General features: G+C 44.5%; 1 protein-coding gene across 2 annotated transcripts in view; it reads left to right on the top strand.

The window, feature by feature from the left end:
- The first annotated feature begins 8,840 nt into the window (after positions 1-8,840).
- The window catches only part of map3k21 (mitogen-activated protein kinase kinase kinase 21), a 99,565-nt gene continuing 90,151 nt past the window's right edge, over positions 8,841-18,254 (top strand). For both annotated transcript variants that reach the window (XM_059648738.1, XM_059648737.1), the window contains exon 1: positions 8,841-9,875. In XM_059648738.1, the coding sequence (XP_059504721.1) occupies positions 9,110-9,875 (766 nt within the window). In that variant the 5' untranslated portion in view covers positions 8,841-9,109. The remainder of the gene's footprint in view (positions 9,876-18,254) is intronic.

The following is an 18,254-nucleotide window of genomic DNA, read 5'->3' as shown; positions in this document are numbered from 1 at the left end:
CTGAACGAGGAGGAACCTTTTATAACAGTCATAACATGTGAGATACAGAAGGTGAATCCAGAGCATGGCCTTCAGTGAAACAACAATAGCTGGACCAGCAGATGGGTAGAAACTAGTAAAGCCAGACCTGTTGTTTTTTTTTAAGCAAAGCTTGTTTTGAATGGACAATGAAGGTGGAAACTTTGGCACAATTCTTCACTCCATGCTAAACCATTAGATCACGAGTTATGTGACCTTTTGAAGTAGTTTTCAGTCCTGAGCACCAGACTTTGGAGTTATCTCAAAGCCTTGGAGAGAGTGCAGTGGAGATTTACTAGGATGGTTACTGGGATGAATGGATTCCAATTTTGACAAGGGGTTTGAGCAGCTGAGATTACTGAGTACTTTATACATGCACTTTTTATTAATAGTTCACAGCTGAAAATTCCAAGGTCACTAAACTTACCCCCTTACAGACCCATGTACACTGTATAAATAACCCATAATTGCTGCCTTTTTTAGTACTACTCATGGTGTAGACCAAAAACCTTTATCTGAGACCTCTGTTCTAAATCATCAACACATGTGGCATTCTTCCCAATCAGTGTGATTCTGTACCTTTAGTTAGTCAAAACACTTATTGTTTAGTGACATTTATAGCAGTTCACTCTTCCTGTGTGGCTTTGCAAATAATTTGGATTGGTTCACCCTTTCCATGATTGAAACAGAAAAACATTGGAAAACATTCAGGAGGTTAACCAGCATCCTTGGAGAGGAGAAAGTTAACATTTCAGGTTGACCCCTGTTATCACTGAGCTTTGTTCAAAGGGGAAGAATTGTGTATGCATAGTATGCCACATTTTTGAACAAAAATGAGCAACATCATGAGTTTAGTAAGTAAAAGCCTGTGTGGTAGATCCAGGACTATTAACTTTTGGAAGGGGAATTATGAGCTGCTTTCATAAATAATTGTGAAATAATTGAGATTTTGTTGTTTATTTTCAACCCCTTCCCTCATTTTGTTCTCTGTCTGCCTCCTTTCTGCCTACATACTGTTATCAAAGGTATTACTCCAAGGCATTTGGTTGATACCAATGCAAATGGAATAGTCAAAGTTTGTTACCTGCACTTTGAAATCCTTTTTTCACACAATGTGACACTCTGAAGGGACGTTTTGCCAAAATGCAATACATATGAGAAATTTCACTACAAAGAAGCTAGAATCAAGTTTGAATACACAAAGGCATTCTTTAAAGTGGTTATCAAAGCTGTTTGTTAATCGCTCATATATAGGAATGTCAATGCACCACACAACGAAATAGAGCCAGTTATCAGGCTTCCCCCACTAAATTACATTCCACTCTCAATCTGCAGGATTGGAAAGAACACTTCAACTGGAATTGTGAAGGACATAGATGGTCTGATGAGGAACAGCAGTAGCCACTTTTAATTTATTTTTGTGTGTTCCAATGAAACCAAATAATCCAATGTACAATTTGTTATTTTACGTAATTGATGCTAATTTTGATCCTTTATCTTCTCGGGGGAAGTTTCCTGGTTTTGAGAAATTGAAGTTTTATCATCAGTGACTTTATTATATAGGGAATGAGGAAAGGCCAAACGGTTGATTGGTACTGTTGTCTCACCACTTTCTTTGCCCTGTGGCCTTGTGCTGTTTGGGCTAAATGGAATATGTACCTAATTACATGTTCTGCTGATCAGAGATTTTGTTGATTCTGCCCCTTATCCACAGTTAATCAGTCTGAAGTCGTAACTTCATTATTTTTCAATGTCTGAACACCACTGACATGTCTGATGACCGAGATTGGATAAGTGACACATCATTCACACACAAGTCCAGAAGTCACCTTTCTGTCTAATGTTTGACATATTGGATATGTGAACTCTTCCACAAAAGATGGTCTGAAGCACCCTGTGCACTAGACTTCCAGAGATTGTGGAAATAAGCACAGAAATAATTTAATGAGTAGAAATGGCGCTGAGAGGTCCCTTACAACCACCATTTGTGCTGATTGATTCAGTGTGATGCAGAGAAGATAGGCCTGTCTATTTGTCATGAGTAAAATGGGTATTTACAAAATTACAGTAGTGCAGCAGAAGGTCATTCAGTCCATCATGTTTGCACCAGCTGTTTGAATAAACATCTTGACTTAGTGCCAATCCCCTTCATCCTGCACATAAATAATCAAAAAGTGTTCTCTTACCTCAGTTGAGGTAAAATCCTTTCAGGTACTGCAATCTATACCAAACCGCTTGCAACATGAAACCATTTATTCTCACATCTCACTTACTTCTTTTACAAGTCACTTTAAATCTGTAGCATCTTGTTCTTACAGAGTCACACGACACAGAAACAGACTCCCCAGTCCAACCAGTCTAAGCCGAACACCAACCCAAACCGAACTAGTGCCACCTGCCTGCTGTCGGCCCATATCCTTCCAAACCTTTCCTATTCACGTACTTATCCAAATGTCTTTTAAATGTAGTAATTGTGCCTGCATCCATCCCCTTGGATTTCAATAAAAATTGTCCCCAAGTCTTTTTTAAATCTCTTTTCTCTCACCTTAAAAATGTGCCCCCTCGTCTAGAAATGCCCCATCTTAGGGGATAAAGAGAACTATCATTAACTTTATCTATACTCCTCATTACTCTATTAACTTCTATCAGATTGCCTCTCAAACTCCTATGCTGTAGTGAAAAATGTCCCAGCATATCCATTCTTTCTTTGTAACTCAAACCTTCCATTCCCAGTAACATTCTGGTAAATCTCTTCTGAACCCTCTCCAGCTTAATAATATCCTTCCTATAACTGGACAACCAGAACTGGACACAGTACACCAGAAGAGGCCTCATCAATGTCCTGTATAACCTCAACATGACTTCCCAACTCCCTTGCTCAGTCCCTTGAGTATAGAAGGCAAGCATGCCAAATGCCTTTTTAACCACCCTCTCTCTCTGACGCAAACTTCAAAGAACTATGTACCTGCACCCCGAGGTCCTCTGTTCTACAACCCTACCCAAGGCCCTGCCATTAATTGTATAAACCCTACCCTTATTTGTTGTACCAAAAAGCCAGCACGCTCATTTATCTAGATTGAACTCCATCAGTCATTTTTCAGCCCGTTGACCCATTTGATCAAGATCCCTACGTAATCTGAGAAAACCTTCATCACTACTTACTATGCCACCAATTTTGGTGTCGTCCGCAAACTTGCTAACCATGCCTTCTATATTCTCATCCAAATCATTTATACAAATGAAAAACAAAAGAGGACCCAGACCTGATCCTTTTAAGACCATAAACTGTTTCACCTAGTGAACCCATGATTTGAAAACTTCAATCAAATTTTCCCTTGGCTGCCTCTCCAAGGCAAACATCCCAATTTCGCCAGCCTACCATCATAACTTATGTTTCTCATGTCTGGAACCAATATCATGAATCTCTCCTACTCTGTTTAATGTGTTGACATCCTTCTTTACAACAGCATTGTAAAACAGCATAACAATGACCCACAAAAGGAGATACTGTTTTGGGTTGATGACCAAATGCTAATGTTATGAGAAGGTGTCTTAAAGGAGGAAAGCACAATGAGGAGGCAGAGGGGCTTGAGAGAGGACATTCAGAACGTAGGGCCAAAGCAACATCCTCACACCCTGCTCGTTGTAAGGACTCTATTCTATTCTACCAGTTTCTCCATCTCAATGCCATTTTTGACAATGCCATCTTCTAGAAGAGGGCCTCAGAAATGTCCACAACATTTTCCATATCTGAGGACTCGCCCCACCTCATTGATGATGGAGCAATTAAAATTGGGATGCTCGAGAGGCCAAAACTGAAGGTGTACAGGTATCTGAAACCTGTGTTGTAAGAAGGGAGGAGATTATAGAGATAAAGAGTGGCTGTGGAGGGAATTGAAAATGATGAGAATTTTATCATGGAAATATGGCTTGACAGGGAGCCAGTGTAAGTTAGCAAGAGTTAGGACAATGGTGAATGGAATTTGATGCGAGTTCGGACACAGTTGGCTGAGCTTTAGATAAGCTCACAGCAGACATGGGAATAGTAAAGATGTGGAAATATGTGGTCTTGGTGATAATTGCAGGTCTCTGCTTAGGGTTAGGGAAACCTCAACTTGCAATTAAATGTGACAGCAAGTCTGGTTCAGCTTTAGCCACTCACAATGGGGAGGGATGGTGCAGTGCTCAGAAAATTGTCTTCAGTCCCCATCACAACGATTTCAGTCTTCTCAATTCATATTGTATTATATTCATGAAAAATTAATTATGACTTTTCCACCAAAGTAGAACACACAATTTCAGACCACTAGAGGGTTGCCTCTAACCCACCTGTGATGTGGTGATGGATGAGAATTGCCTGGAATCATTTTGCATTGTGTCACTGTGGAACTTTGCAAAGCACTTAAAATAAAAATCCATTCTGATGAAGAGACACTGGACTCTCTGCATTAACTCAGCTTTCTTCCCACAGATGCTGCTAGACCTGCTGAGTTTCTTCAGCAATTTCTGTTACTGTTTCAGATCACCAGCATCCGCAGTTCTTTGTTTTATTAAAATATAAATGATGTGCAGATGCCTGAGTTGGACTGGAATGGCTCGGGTCAAAAACCTCACGACGCCAGGTTATAGTCCAACAGGTTTATTTGAAAACACCTGAAAAAGGAGAGAGACTCCAAAAGCTTGTGTTTTCAAATAAACCTGTTGGACTATAACCTGGTGTGGTGTGGTTTTAATTTATTTTTTCCTTAGGCCTCAAAAACATCATGAAAACAATAGAGACATGTTATTGTAAAACTGATATTCTGCACCTGTTTAGCAGATACCCACACAGTTGTGATTGTTGGAATGGTGCCTGATTCGGTTATACTGAAGTGGACTCAGTGGATGAGTTTCTGCATTGAACGTGATCATCCACTAGATGGAAGCAAACCATAATGGCAATAGGACAAAGCAGAAGCTGGAAGACTGGTAATACTCAGCCCAGTTTAACAGTAAAAAGAATTGTGGATGCTGGCAATCTGAAGGACACACGAACATCCTCACAAGCTGCTTCTTGTAAAGGATTCCATTCCATTCTCCCAGTATCTTTGTCGCTTCTGTTCTAAAGACACCACCTGCTGCAAGGGGACCTTGAGAAATATTCACTTTTTCCCTCAGCTGAGGATTTCCCCTCTACTGTGGTTGACAGGGCCCTCAACTGTGTCCAACCCATTTCCCACACTTCTGTCTTCACCCAATCTCTTCCCTCCCACATCAATGTTTGGGTGCCTCCGGTCCACACTCTGGCAGAGGCATGGCATGGGCTGACAAGCCTGAAGTGGGACTGTGGCAGTGGAAAGGGAAGTTGGACTCTGAAGAAGGGTCCTGACCCAAAATGTCAGGTTTCCTGCTCCTCTGATGCTGCCTGGCCTGCTGTGTTCCTCCAGCTCCGCACTGTGTTATCTCTGATCCCGGTACCTGTAGTTCTTGTTACCTCTTGGACTCTCAAGTTGTTTTTTCCTTATCTTATTCTAAGTTAATGTGAATGGTGCCAGTTATACACCGTGAAGGTACACACTTTTCACTGTATTTTTACATTGAAAACACATGACAATAAATGATTCAATTCAATTCAATACCCTCCCCATTTAAAGGACCCCGGTCCACTCCCCCACTCTAGTGGCACCTTCCCATGCAATTGCAGAAAGTGTAACACTTGTCTCGTTTACCTCTCTCCCTGCTATCCAAAGCCTACACACTGCTGTAAAAATGCCCTTGACCTTCCATTTCTCTGCCACTTCAACAGGCCAACATTACTGTTTTAGGCCTGCTGCATCTCTCCAGAAGTTGGAAGGGCACCACCTTGTCTTCCACTTGGTTAACTCAGTTGGCTGGATGGCTGGTTTGCAATGTAGAGTAATGCCAACAGCATGGGTTCAATTCCCGCAATGGCTGGGTTTACCACACAGGACACTCCTTCTCAACCTATCCCCTGGTCTGAGGCACAACAACCTTCAGATTAAATCAGCACCATTCATCTCTCTAATCAGCCAATAGCCTTATGGTCCAGTAGGACTAGTGCAACATTATCTGTACCTTTGGACTGGAAATGCAGGAGAATTCGACTGTCAATGACAGCTGGAACATTTGCTGAGTACGTTAATGCAGAAAAGATTTGGAAAGATTGCTAGGAAGGAGAGTAGACTTCACTGTAAAAGGAAACACTGGAAGGTTAGTTCTATTAGACAACACTCATTTTGATGGAGAAAATAATTGAGAAAACAGTTTCAATCACCAAAAGAGTGGACTATGGGAGCATAATAGTGATGTAATTGAACCAGTAATGCAGAAACTCAGGGTAATGCACTGGAGGTCATTGATTCAAATTCTTACCAGGGCAGATATATCCAGATATAAAAGCTTACCTCCATGACAGTTACAATGAAACTATCATTGATTGTTGTAAAATCAATGTGGCTCACTTTGGGAAAGGAAATCTGCTGTTTTTACATGATCTGGCCCACAGCTGAATCCAGACCCACAGCAATGTGGCTGACTCGAACGGTCCTCGGAAACGGCCCTAGTAAGCCACTCAGTTCAAGGGCAATTAGGTATGGGCAACAAATGCTGCCCTGCCTAGCAACATCCATATCCCATGAAAGAATTAAAACATGTTTCTGCATGTTGTCCCTTTTACTGATGTCCTCAATCAACACTTGTCATCAAAAACTGTTTCATTTTATTTATTCCATTGAAATAATTAATGACTTTTAATACCTCTTCTGAATCAATGTTTAACTTATCTGCTCTTCAGAATGTAACCCCTGCCGAATCAGCCATGATCCTACTGAATGGCAGAACAGGCAGAGGGGCTGAATGGCCAAATCCTGCTCCTATTTCTTATGGTCTTCTCCAGACTCCACCTTACATCTAAGATTTTATCTGGCATGCATCTTAATTCCCCTCATTTTTAAGGTATTGAGATGTTCCTTTGCATGGGTGATACTGCCTAGCTGGTGAAATTGCTCGCAGATTCAATCATAGATTCAGTACACTGTAAGAAATTCATTAGGTTTACCAGTGGGAGATGTGCTCCCCTAAATACGATGGCTTTCCATAGTTCAAGATCTCAAAAGGTATTGCTTTCACCTGGAGACTCGCATATCTATTTGTCCTGATAACCATAGTGAAATGCAGTGAAGGGAATCCTCAACTTGCAATAAAAGCAAAATCCAGAGCCTGGACATATAAAACATGTCCAGACAATTGTCTTTCATGCTTCAAAACACTTGGGCATGCAACAGAAAGGCTGTCGGTTGATTGATTCAGGATATGTAAAAAGAAGTTTTCCTTTTGAACTTAACCCAACATAAAACTGGCCTGTCAGTGATTACATCAGAGTGTATGCACTGTGGGTTCAAGTCTCACTCTAGGCTGACAGTGGTGCTGTCTTTCAGCTGAGGTGTTAAAACAAGATCCTGTTGCCCTCTCAGGTGATGCAAAAGATGTTGTGATACTATTTTGAAGATGATCATATTTATCCCTCAGTCAGCATCATTAAACAGAGTATTTGATTATCACCTTTGCTGTTTAGTGTTTCCTAAATTAGAACAGTGAGCACACTTTAGAAATAGTTCATTGGTTCTGAGGTAATTTGAGATGCTTGTGATGGGTCTGTGCGATGTATTCTCAGTACCAATGCCTGGAAAAATGGTGCTGCTGCATAAAACAGGTGGTGGGATGGGTGTGCACTCATAGATGAGGCAATTTAAGAAGCCTTTGCATATTAGATAGAGCTAACAATATTAATAAATAGTAGGCATGAGCGTCTTAAGGTCCCCCTTGTTGCACAGAAGTAGTGTCCCTACCCCTAGACTGGGAGTCCTGGGTTCAAGTATCATCTGCTCCAGAAGTAACATCTCTGAATAGGTTGCTGAGGCAAAACTGGTAGATATGATAGTGAAAAAGAAGCTGTCCCACACCATTCCTTGTTCCTCCCCATTGCCAGCTGCCCTCCCACATCTCAAAGCTCTTCCAAATACACACAACCGTATTGACAAAAATCAAATCCACTGTTCACTCAGCCCCATCTGCCTCAATCTCAGCCTCACCCTCGGACAACCCCCCCCCATTCCCCAGTCACACCTCCACCCCACAACCCCCAACCCAGGCCCGACCCTTCATTCCAAACCTCCGCCCTCTCATCGAATCCACTTCCTCACACAGTCCCGCCTTCCTTCACCCCCGAGCCCCACCCCCTCACCGCCAGCCCCTCCTCCTCACCCGAGGTCCACCTCCTCAACCCCAGCCCCGCCTCCTCACCCTAGGTCCACCCCTTCACCATCATCCCCGCCTCCTCACCCTAGGTCCACCCCTTCACCATCATCCCCGACCCGTCACTCCCATTCCCTCCTCCTCACTTCCACCCCCACCTCCTCAACCCCAGCCCCGCCTCCTCACCCTAGGTCCACCCCTTCACCATCATCCCCGCCCCATCGCTCCCATCCCCTCCTCCTCACCCTAGGTCCACCCCTTCACCATCGTCCCCGCCCCCTCACTCCCAACCCCTCCTCCTCACCCTAGGTCCACCCCTTCACCATCATCCCCGCCCCCTCACTCCCATCCCCTCCTCCTCACTTCCACCCGCACCTCCTCAACCCCAGCCCCGCCTCCTCACCCTAGGTCCACCCCTTCACCATCATCCCCGCCCCCTCACTCCCATTCCCTCCTCCTCACTTCCACCCCCACCTCCTCAACCCCAGCCCCGCCTCCTCACCCTAGGTCCACCCCTTCACCATCATCCCCGCCCCCTCACCCCCATCCCCTCCTCCTCACGGCACGGGGTCAGTCGGAAGTGGCGGTTGGTCGGTTCAGTGAGGGTAGTTAGAGAGTGAGAGTTCTCAGTGACCCCCGCGGATCCTGAGCGCAGAGACAGAAGAGAGTGTGACAGCCGTTATATGTGATCCCCGGGGGAAACCGCCGGGCTCTGCCGCCGCCGCCGCAGTGACTGAGTGACTGCCGTGTCCATGGAGCCGGAGCGGCTGCCGGGCCGGGCGGCAGAGGGGCCGGAGGAGGCCGCTGCTGCCGCTCCTCTGCTGCCGGGTCTGGGCCCATGAGTACAAGCGGAGGCCGCGGCGGCGCGGTTGCTATGGAGCCCCTGGAGGCCTTGTTCAGCCCCGATGTTGGAGTCGGTGATGGCCCCGGGCCCGGCTCCTTCTGGACGGCGGTGTTCGACTACGAGGCGAGCGCCGAGGACGAGCTGAGCCTGAGGCGGGGCGAGCGGCTGGAGGTGCTGTCGACAGACGCCAAGGTGTCGGGCGATGACGGCTGGTGGACGGGAAAGATCGGCGAGAGGGTCGGCATCTTCCCGGCCAACTACGTGACCCGGCAGTCGGCCCGGAGCCGAGCCCCGGCGGCTGAGCTGTCGGGACAGGCCGGGGGCGCCCAGCAAGCGGCAGCCGCCGCCACCGAGATCGAGTTTAGCCAGCTGACCCTGCAGGAGATCATCGGGGTCGGCGGCTTCGGCAAGGTGTACCGGGGCATCTGGAAGGGGCAGCCCGTGGCCGTCAAAGCCGCCCGCCGGGATCCCGACGAGGAGGCGGGCGCTACGGCCGAGAGCGCCCGCCGTGAGGCCCGGCTCTTCGCCATGCTCCAGCACCGTAACATCATCGCCCTGCGGGGCGTCTGCCTGCAGGAGCCCAACCTCTGCCTGGTCATGGAGTACGCGCAGGGTGGGCCCCTAAACCGGGCCCTGGCCGGGCGCCGCATCCCACCCAGCACCCTCGTCAACTGGGCCGTGCAGATCGCCCGCGGTATGTGCTACCTGCACGCCGAGGCCATCGTGCCGATCATCCACCGGGACCTGAAGTCCAGCAACAGTGAGTAGCTAGGAGCAACGCGGGAGGGGGCACAGTTGGAGAAGGGGGCTCCTTGACCTGTGCCCCGGGATGCCAGGGGTGCCCTGTACGCGGAGTCATGGAGGATCCTGTGCTTTGTGGTGCTCTGGGGGGCCTTGTGCCCTCGGCGCAGTGTCCCCTGAATGTCACCGCAAATGTGTAGTCCTGGTCTGGACGCACCGTGTGGGGTCATCCTTGGACTGGGGTGGCTCAGTGGTTAGCACTGCAGCCTCACAGCGCCAAGGACCCAGGTTCGACTGCAGCCTTGGGCGACTGTCTGTGTGGAGTTTGCACGTTCTCCCCGGGTGCTCCAGTTTCTTCCCACAGTCCAAAGATGTGCAGGTTAGGTGGATTGGCCACGCTAAATTGCCCGTAGTGTTCAGGGGTGTGTGGATTATAGGGGGATGGGTCTGAGTGGGATGCTTCAAGGGGCACTGTGGGCTTGTTGGGCCGAAGGGCCTGTTTCCACACTGTAGGGAATCTAATCAAGACTGTGTGCTCGTGTCATTACTGTGCGTGTCTGGGACTCGTTTGGTATTTTGGTCATATGTCAGAGCGAAGGAAGATATTGAGAGTTAGATGATATGCAGGATGTGGTCAGGCTGTTAAACCTATAATGATGGAAAATGGAGATGCATTTGATGAGTTCGATCCAATAATTGTTGCAGGTTATTTTGCAATGATGAGAAATACCTATCGTGCCTATTTGGATTTGAACCACCGTGGAATTCTAAACTTGCATACGGAAATCAATATTGTATATGGAGTTATACGTGCGAACATTGGCGTCACTGTGGATTTAGTGTTGTAGATGTGTGCGTGTTTTATAGGTTATGTATAATGATATTATTAATGGTTCATTGCCCTCTTTATAAAGCCACAGTTATTTTCTATTATAATGGGGATAGTGGGCAATGATTTAAAAAAAAACACTCGGTCTATTACCCTCCACCTGAGCTTACCTGTCCTAATTCTGTCTCCAACAAACTTCGTTTGCTTGTCCGATTTCTTGTCTTGGTGTCCAACGTCAGTTTCTAATATAAATGACGTTTCCTGCCAATCATCTGTTGCCTAAAGCCACATCCACACACACATTCGTTTCATTGCTCTCCTTTTCAACCTCCCATCTTCTACCACTGACTTGAGCTCATTAAAATTCTGCCAGTTCTATTTTACATGAATCACACCTCGTTTGACCCCTGTGGTCACTGACGTACATTGGACCCCAAGTCCCGCAAAAGTTTCCGTTTAAAATGCTTTGTTCTCTTGTTGAAATCTCCATGGCCTTTCGTTCTCCCCCCTCTGATGTTGAAGACTCTTCTGATATTACTTTCTTTGACTCAACATCAGTTTTGTTTGATTATGTTTCGTTGGAACTTTTTAAAGACATTGCATAAATGCAGTTTGTTTTTGATCTGATTTGTGCATGTTCAGAGTTTTTCCATGAGTTGCCTATGAATGTGTAATTTTCTCTTTTGCTTCTATCCAGAATGATCTATATACTGATTTAAGATTCTGCTCTAATCTCTATGTACGTTAGTTCTCCTGTGTCGTTAATGCATGTGTTTCTCCCCATGACAGTTACTAGTGGTGTACCGCAAGGGTCGGTGTTGGGTCCACTGCTGTTTGTCATTTTTATAAATGACCTGGATGAGGGCGTAGAAGGATGGGTTAGTAAATTTGCAGACGACACTAAGGTCGGTGGAGTTGTGGATAGTGACGAAGGATGCTGTAGGTTGCAGAGAGACGTGGATAAGCTGCAGAGCTGGGCTGAGAGGTGGCAAATGGAGTTTAATGCAGACAAGTGTGAGGTGATGCACTTTGGTAGGAGTAACAAGAAGGCAAAGTACAGGGCTAATGGTAAGATTCTTAGTGTAGATGAGGAGAGAGATCACGGTGTCCGTGTACACAGATCCTTGAAAGTTGCCACCCAGGTTGACAGGGCTGTTAAGAAGGCATACAGTGTTTTCACTTTTATTAATAGATGGATCGAGTTCCGGAACCAAGAGTTTATGGTGAAGCTGTACAAAACTCTGGTGCAGCCGCACTTGGCGTATTGTGTACAGTTCTGATCACCGCATTATAAGAAGGATGTGGAAGCTTTGGAAAGGGTGCAGAGGAGATTTACTGGGATGTTGCCTGGTATGGAGGGAAGGTCTTACAAGGAAAGGCTGAGGGACTTGAGGCTGTTTTCATTAGAGAGAAAAAGGTTGAGAGATGACTTAATTGAAACATATAAAATAATCAGAGGGTTAGATAGGGTGGATAGGGAGAGCCTTTTTCCTAGGATGGTGACGGCGAGCACGAGGGGGCGTAGCTTTAAATTGAGGGGTGAAAGATATAGGACAGATGTCAGAGGTAGTTTCTTTAGTCAGAGTAGTAAGGGAATGGAACGCTTTGCCTGCAACGGTAGTAGATTCGCCAACTTTAGGTACGTTTAAGTCATCATTGGACAAGCATATGGACGTACATGGAATAGTGTAGGTTAAATGGGCTTGAGATCGGTACGACGGGTCGGCACAACGTCGAGGGCCGATGGGCCTGTACTGTGCTGTAATGTTCTATGTTCTGTGTTCTATGACAGTGCATTGCTTTGAACTGGAAGCATGTTCTTACTGGTACTCTGTCTTAACCTGTTTTGTAACGTACCTACTTTATCATCTCTCTGAGATTCCACTCAAATAATTCAAAATGGGGTGAGTTGGCAGCAATATTAATTAAGGTTGTAGGTACCTAGTGGTGAAATATGCTTGATATTATCATGAAACTCAAGCAAACAATAGAGCAGATTTTAAAAAAATTGGCAAGTAGCATTCAGGAAAGAGATAATGGGAACTGCAGATGCTGGATAATCCGAGATAACAAAGCGTGGAGCTGGATGAACACAGCAGGCCAAGCAGCATGTTAGGACCACAAAAGCTGATGTTTTGGGCCTAGACGCTTATCAGACAAGAACATGGTTAAGGTAATCCTTGTCAGGTGAATAAACTGTGCTGCTGGGGAGAGCTGAGCTACCAGGAGTCTTTGACTTTAGATAACTGGTGAGTTGTCTGTTAACAGTAAAGGTCAACCTTTGGAGATATGTTTGCGACTGAAATAATGAGAAATCTATATGTTATCTGCAGGCAATCTTACAAGATTCTAGCTTTGAAAGTAAAGAAGAAACAGGATAGTGGATAGAATTGGGCTAAGACCATGAGACCATCAAGAATCTATCTGAGCCTGAAATATTCACAACAACTCTGCCCCCACAGTTGCCTGTGGCAAGGAGTTCCAAACACAGTCAGCCCTTAGAGAGAAGAGATTCTTTCTCATCTCGATCTTCAGTTGGCACCTCTTTATTCTGAAGCAAAAGTAGAAACTTTGCAGGTCTAGCAGCATCTGTGGGAAGGAAGCAGAGTTAACGTTTCAAGTCTGAAACTCTTCAACAGTCACTGAATTTGAATTTTAACTCTGTTTCCTCCCACAAATGCTACAAGACCTGCTGAGTTTCTCCATTAATTTTTTGTTTTTGTTTTTGTTTTTGTTTCAGATCTCCAGCATCCACAGATGTTGATTTTTTTTCCCTTTATTCTGAAACTGAAAGAGAGAGATTGGTGCCACAGCAGCACCACTGGTCTATTACATTCCATTGGAGGTTTTAATATATACCTTTTTATATGCCACATTTCCATTGTGATTTGAAGCTAAGTAGATTGAGGTGTTGCGTGAAAAGTAGCATGTGGTTTTGAAGTGTGGTTAGTACCTCTGCATTTATTTTGTCAGTGCCTGACTTCTGCTTTGTACTTGTGTTAGAAAACCTAAGCCATCTGTTAGCTGGATTAGACCTCATAATTACCACCCCTCCCCCAGCTCCATTACATGAATTCTAAAATTGCAAGGAAACTCAATTTCTGAATCAGAACCATTAACACACCAGGCTGCAGTTCTGAAGAGAGAGGCCAGCTGATGGACAGAGCCAATATTGAATGCACGTACTACAAGTGTGCAGTTGACAGAAGTCTCATAGGGGAGAGTTGATGCCAAGGCTGCAGCTAACAGTGTACATCAATTGCTCAAGTCGCTGATGACACAGACACGAGTAGGAACATAAGTTAGGGAATCTGCAAAGGGGCACAGAAATTAAGTCAATGGGGAAAAATTGAGGCATATGGTCTATAATATGGGAAACTGCATTTGTCTGTTGTCACAGTATCAGGTTGGGTGGCAATTTGGAGTGGAAACCTCAAAAAGATTTGCCATGGATTTAGCTGAATAATGAAGTAAGTGGCTGGATGTATGGAACTTCTCTTAACATTATAATTTAGCGTGGCAGCTGAATAATGTTTTTATAGTATTACAGACAGAGTTTCCTCGTTGAACTAGCTGTGTCATCTTTTATCCTTTCAGTTGGTGACTTGTTTGAATACCGATTATCTACCTTGCTCCCATATTGCTTCAACTCCCTTTCCTTTCTCCATTCCTCCAGTCTAATTGAGTCATATAGTACGGAAATAGACCCCGTGGGCCAATTCGTCCATGCTAACTAGAAATCCGAAACTGGTCCCATCTCATTTGCCAACATTTGGCCCTTATCACTCTTAAACCCTTCCTATTCACCTACCTATCCAGATGCCTTTTAAATGTTGTAATTCTACTAGCCTTCACCATAATTGTACTAGCCTCCAGCAGAGGGAGGCAATGGCCTTATGATATTTTTGCTGGACTGTTAATCGAGAGACCTGATAACGTTCTCGAGACAGTTCGAATCCCACCGTGGCAAATGGTGGAATTTGAATTCAATAAAATATATCTGGAATTTACAGTCTAATGATGACCATGAATCCATTGCCGATTGTCAGAAAAACCCATCTGGTTCACTGATGTCCTTAAGGATGGCAGTTTCCTTCCCTAACCTGGTCTGGCCTACATGTGACTCCAGACCTGCAGCAATGTGGTTGACTCTGAACTGCACTCTAAGCATTCAGGGATGGATAATAAATGCTACCTAGCCAGCAATGTCCTCATCCTATTAATGAATAAAGAAGAAAAATTTCCTATGGCAGCTCATTCCATACTCATCACCCTCTGTGAGAAAATGTTGCTCCTTGGCTCCCTTTTTAAATCTTTCCCCATTCATCTTAAACCTATGCCCTCTAGTTTTGGACTCCACTACCCTGGGGAAGAAGACCTTGGTTATTCACCCTATCTAGCCCTTCATGATTTTATAAACCTCTGTAAAGTCACCCATCAGCCTCAAACATTCCAGGGAAAGTAGCCCCATCCTATGCAACCTCCTTATAGCTCAAACCCTCCAATCCCAGCAATATCCTTGTAAATCTTTTCTGCACTCTTTCAAGTTTAACGACATCATTGCTATAGCAGGGAGACCAGAATTGAAGGCAGTATTCCAGAAGGGTCCTGATCAATGTCCTCTACAGCCGCAACATGATGTTGCACCTTCTATACTCTGTATGCTAACAAATGGAGATGAGTGTGCCACGTGCCTTTTTCACCACCCATTCTACCTGAGCCTCCATTTTAAAGGAACTATGCACCTACACCCATAGGTCTCTCTAATAACACTCCCTAAGGCCCTACTGTTACTGTATAAGTCTTGCCCTGGTTTGCCTTAACAAAATGCGACATCTCTCATTTATCCAAATTAAACTCCATCTGCCAGCCGTAGGCCTATTGGCCCATTGTATCAAGGTCTGTTGTACTCTGAGATAACCTTCGGTGTCCACTACACCTCCAATTTTGATGTCATCTGCAGACTTACTCGCCATACCTCCCAAATTCATGTCCAAATCATTTATATAAATGATGACAAGTAGTGGACCCAGTCCTGATGCTTGCATCAAACTGTTGGTCACAGGCCTCCAGTCTGCACAGCAACCCTCTACCACTGTCCTCAGTCTTCTACCTTCAAGCCAATTTTATATCCAACTGGCTAGTTCTACCTGGATTCCATGAGCTAACCTTGCTAACCAGTTTATCATGCAGAACCTTGCTGAAGTCCATACAGACACACAATCATCTTTGTCACCATTTCAAAAACTCAATCAAATTAGTCAGACGTAATTTCCCATGCACAAAGCTATGTTGACTATCCTTAATCAGTCCTTGCTTTTCCAAATGCATGTATATCTCCTATGCCTCAGAATTACCTTAGAATCCCCTCAACAACTTAACCACCACTGACATCAGGCTCACCAGTCTATAAGATCCCTGCCTTTTCCTTACAGCCTTTCTTAAATAATGACACCATGTTAGCCACCCGTAAGTCTCCGGCACCTCACCCATAGCTATTGATGATGCAAATATCTCAGTAAGGGGCCCATAAATTTCTCCCCTAGCTTCCCCCAATGTTCTGGGATACATTTGATCGTTCCCAGGCGTCTATCTACCCGTGTGTCTTGTGAGGCCTCCTCTTCTGTAATGTGGACACTTTTTTCAAGACATCGCTGTTTCTTTCCCCAAGTTGCTTAGCTTCTACATCCACTTCCACAGGAAATACAAGCAAAATATTTGTTTAGTATTTCACACATCTCCTGTCTTATCTTGAATGTTGATATTGCATCTGCTCACTGACTAACTGTGCATTGCATAGCCTCACAAATCACTTTTTCTCATGCCCTTAATTTCTGTATTCTCCCTCTTGGATTTGTGAGTAACTCTATGTATAAGTGGATACTTTCTGTTCCATATGGAAGTACTCAAGAGAATTTCTGACCAGAACAGTTGCATTCGTTTTGACCTAAAAAAAGGACGTAGACGATGAAAGCCAAAACCCAGCCATGCATGTTTATGGTGTGTTTTGCAATTTTAGTTTTGCTTGGTTTGGGTTTTCTGCTGTGAGCTATTGGACTTTCCTTACAAATACATGTATGCTGAGCTGAGGCCATAATATGTCACTGCTGAAACTGGTTAGACCATGTGTGGAGTTGACAACCAGGTTACAGCCAGTTGGACTCTTGAGTTGCCACTACCAAGAGGCAGATTGGACAAATTGCATAGGAATTGGCGTGGTTGGGGTGGCAGCAATGGGCAGTTGGGAGAGAAGTTCAAACTCTTACAGTGACTAGAGAAACTGATTATAAATGCAGACTGTTTATCAGATGTAGGTCAACCACTTATCTCCCGAAGGCACCAACTTAAAAACAGATTACGTCTTGCACGTTGCTGAAAACAAACACGTTTTGTTGAAGTTTTGCATATCAACAGCAATGCAGTATCCATGCACTCAAGATTGCTAGTCTTTTCACAAATATATTGCTCAAAAAAAAAGATATTTGTACAATAGCACAATATTAAGGCAGTCTTGTCCTGCCATCCTTCTATGAATCATGTTCATAAAGTTAAGAATTTAAGAACCTGTACATTTGAGCTCAGACTTAACAACACTCAAATAGATAGTGTTGCCGTAGGATAGTTAAGCCCAATTTTCACAACATCTTTGTTAGGTTCCATAAAAATATTTGGAATGACACCTAACCACCTACATCTTGCATAATTCCAGTTGATAATGTCTTATTGTATTTGAATCCATAGCTGCACGTAATTATTTCCTAAAATGTACTTGTTCAGTCATACAGAATTTCTGTGTTACTGGAAATAGACACCTTTTGTCAATGCTTTCCTTACATACCTTAGTGGGCTCCATTTTGGACTCGAAGTTCACCCTTGAACTGGGAGAGTCCAGTGAGATCCCTTCCTTAGACGCCCTGGTTGAGAAATTGGCTGAGGGACTTTTCAACTCCCGTCTGCTGCGAAGGTACCTTCGCTGGTCAGTATGCTTGTTGGAATCCCTACAGTTCCATGTGCTGTAATATGCGCCTCATTTGCTAGCATATAAACAGGGTTTGAGCCATTTGTTCGTTGTGCGAGCTAGATGTTGAATTAGCTGCATTAGAGCCATTGTGGGGCTAATGGCTACCCTAATCAGATTATTTCTCACTGTACAAGGTACAAAATTATAAACAGATCTAAGGCTGTCCTGTAAAGTGTCCCAGTACCTCAGACGAGGCATCACAAGAATTTGAGCAACAGATGAAGTTACTTTTTCACGCTGCTGCTGAATTTCACTCAGTCTGATTGTTAGTTTTGTAGGCCTAATGTCCCAAGACTGGCAGATTATATCAACCAGCATGTCCCTTTAGCTGTTAATAGTAAGCAAGATACTGAGTGTAACCAACTTGCACTGCTTAAATTCACCACACAGATTCCATAATTACATGTGATTTGCAATTGTGAAAAAAATTAGGCTGACCACCAATTTAGCATTGCCATTCTGGATCTCAGTGTAGTGTACTGGCAGCGAAAGGGCTCTGTTTGTGGAAGACGGGAAAATTATATATGTGCACTGCCTGTTTAAATGTA

Source organism: Stegostoma tigrinum, chromosome 9 (assembly GCF_030684315.1).
Source record: "Stegostoma tigrinum isolate sSteTig4 chromosome 9, sSteTig4.hap1, whole genome shotgun sequence".
Classification (NCBI taxonomy): domain Eukaryota; kingdom Metazoa; phylum Chordata; class Chondrichthyes; order Orectolobiformes; family Stegostomatidae; genus Stegostoma; species Stegostoma tigrinum.
The sequence above is the reverse complement of the archived record's forward strand: the minus strand, read 5'-3'. Positions and strand labels throughout refer to the sequence as shown.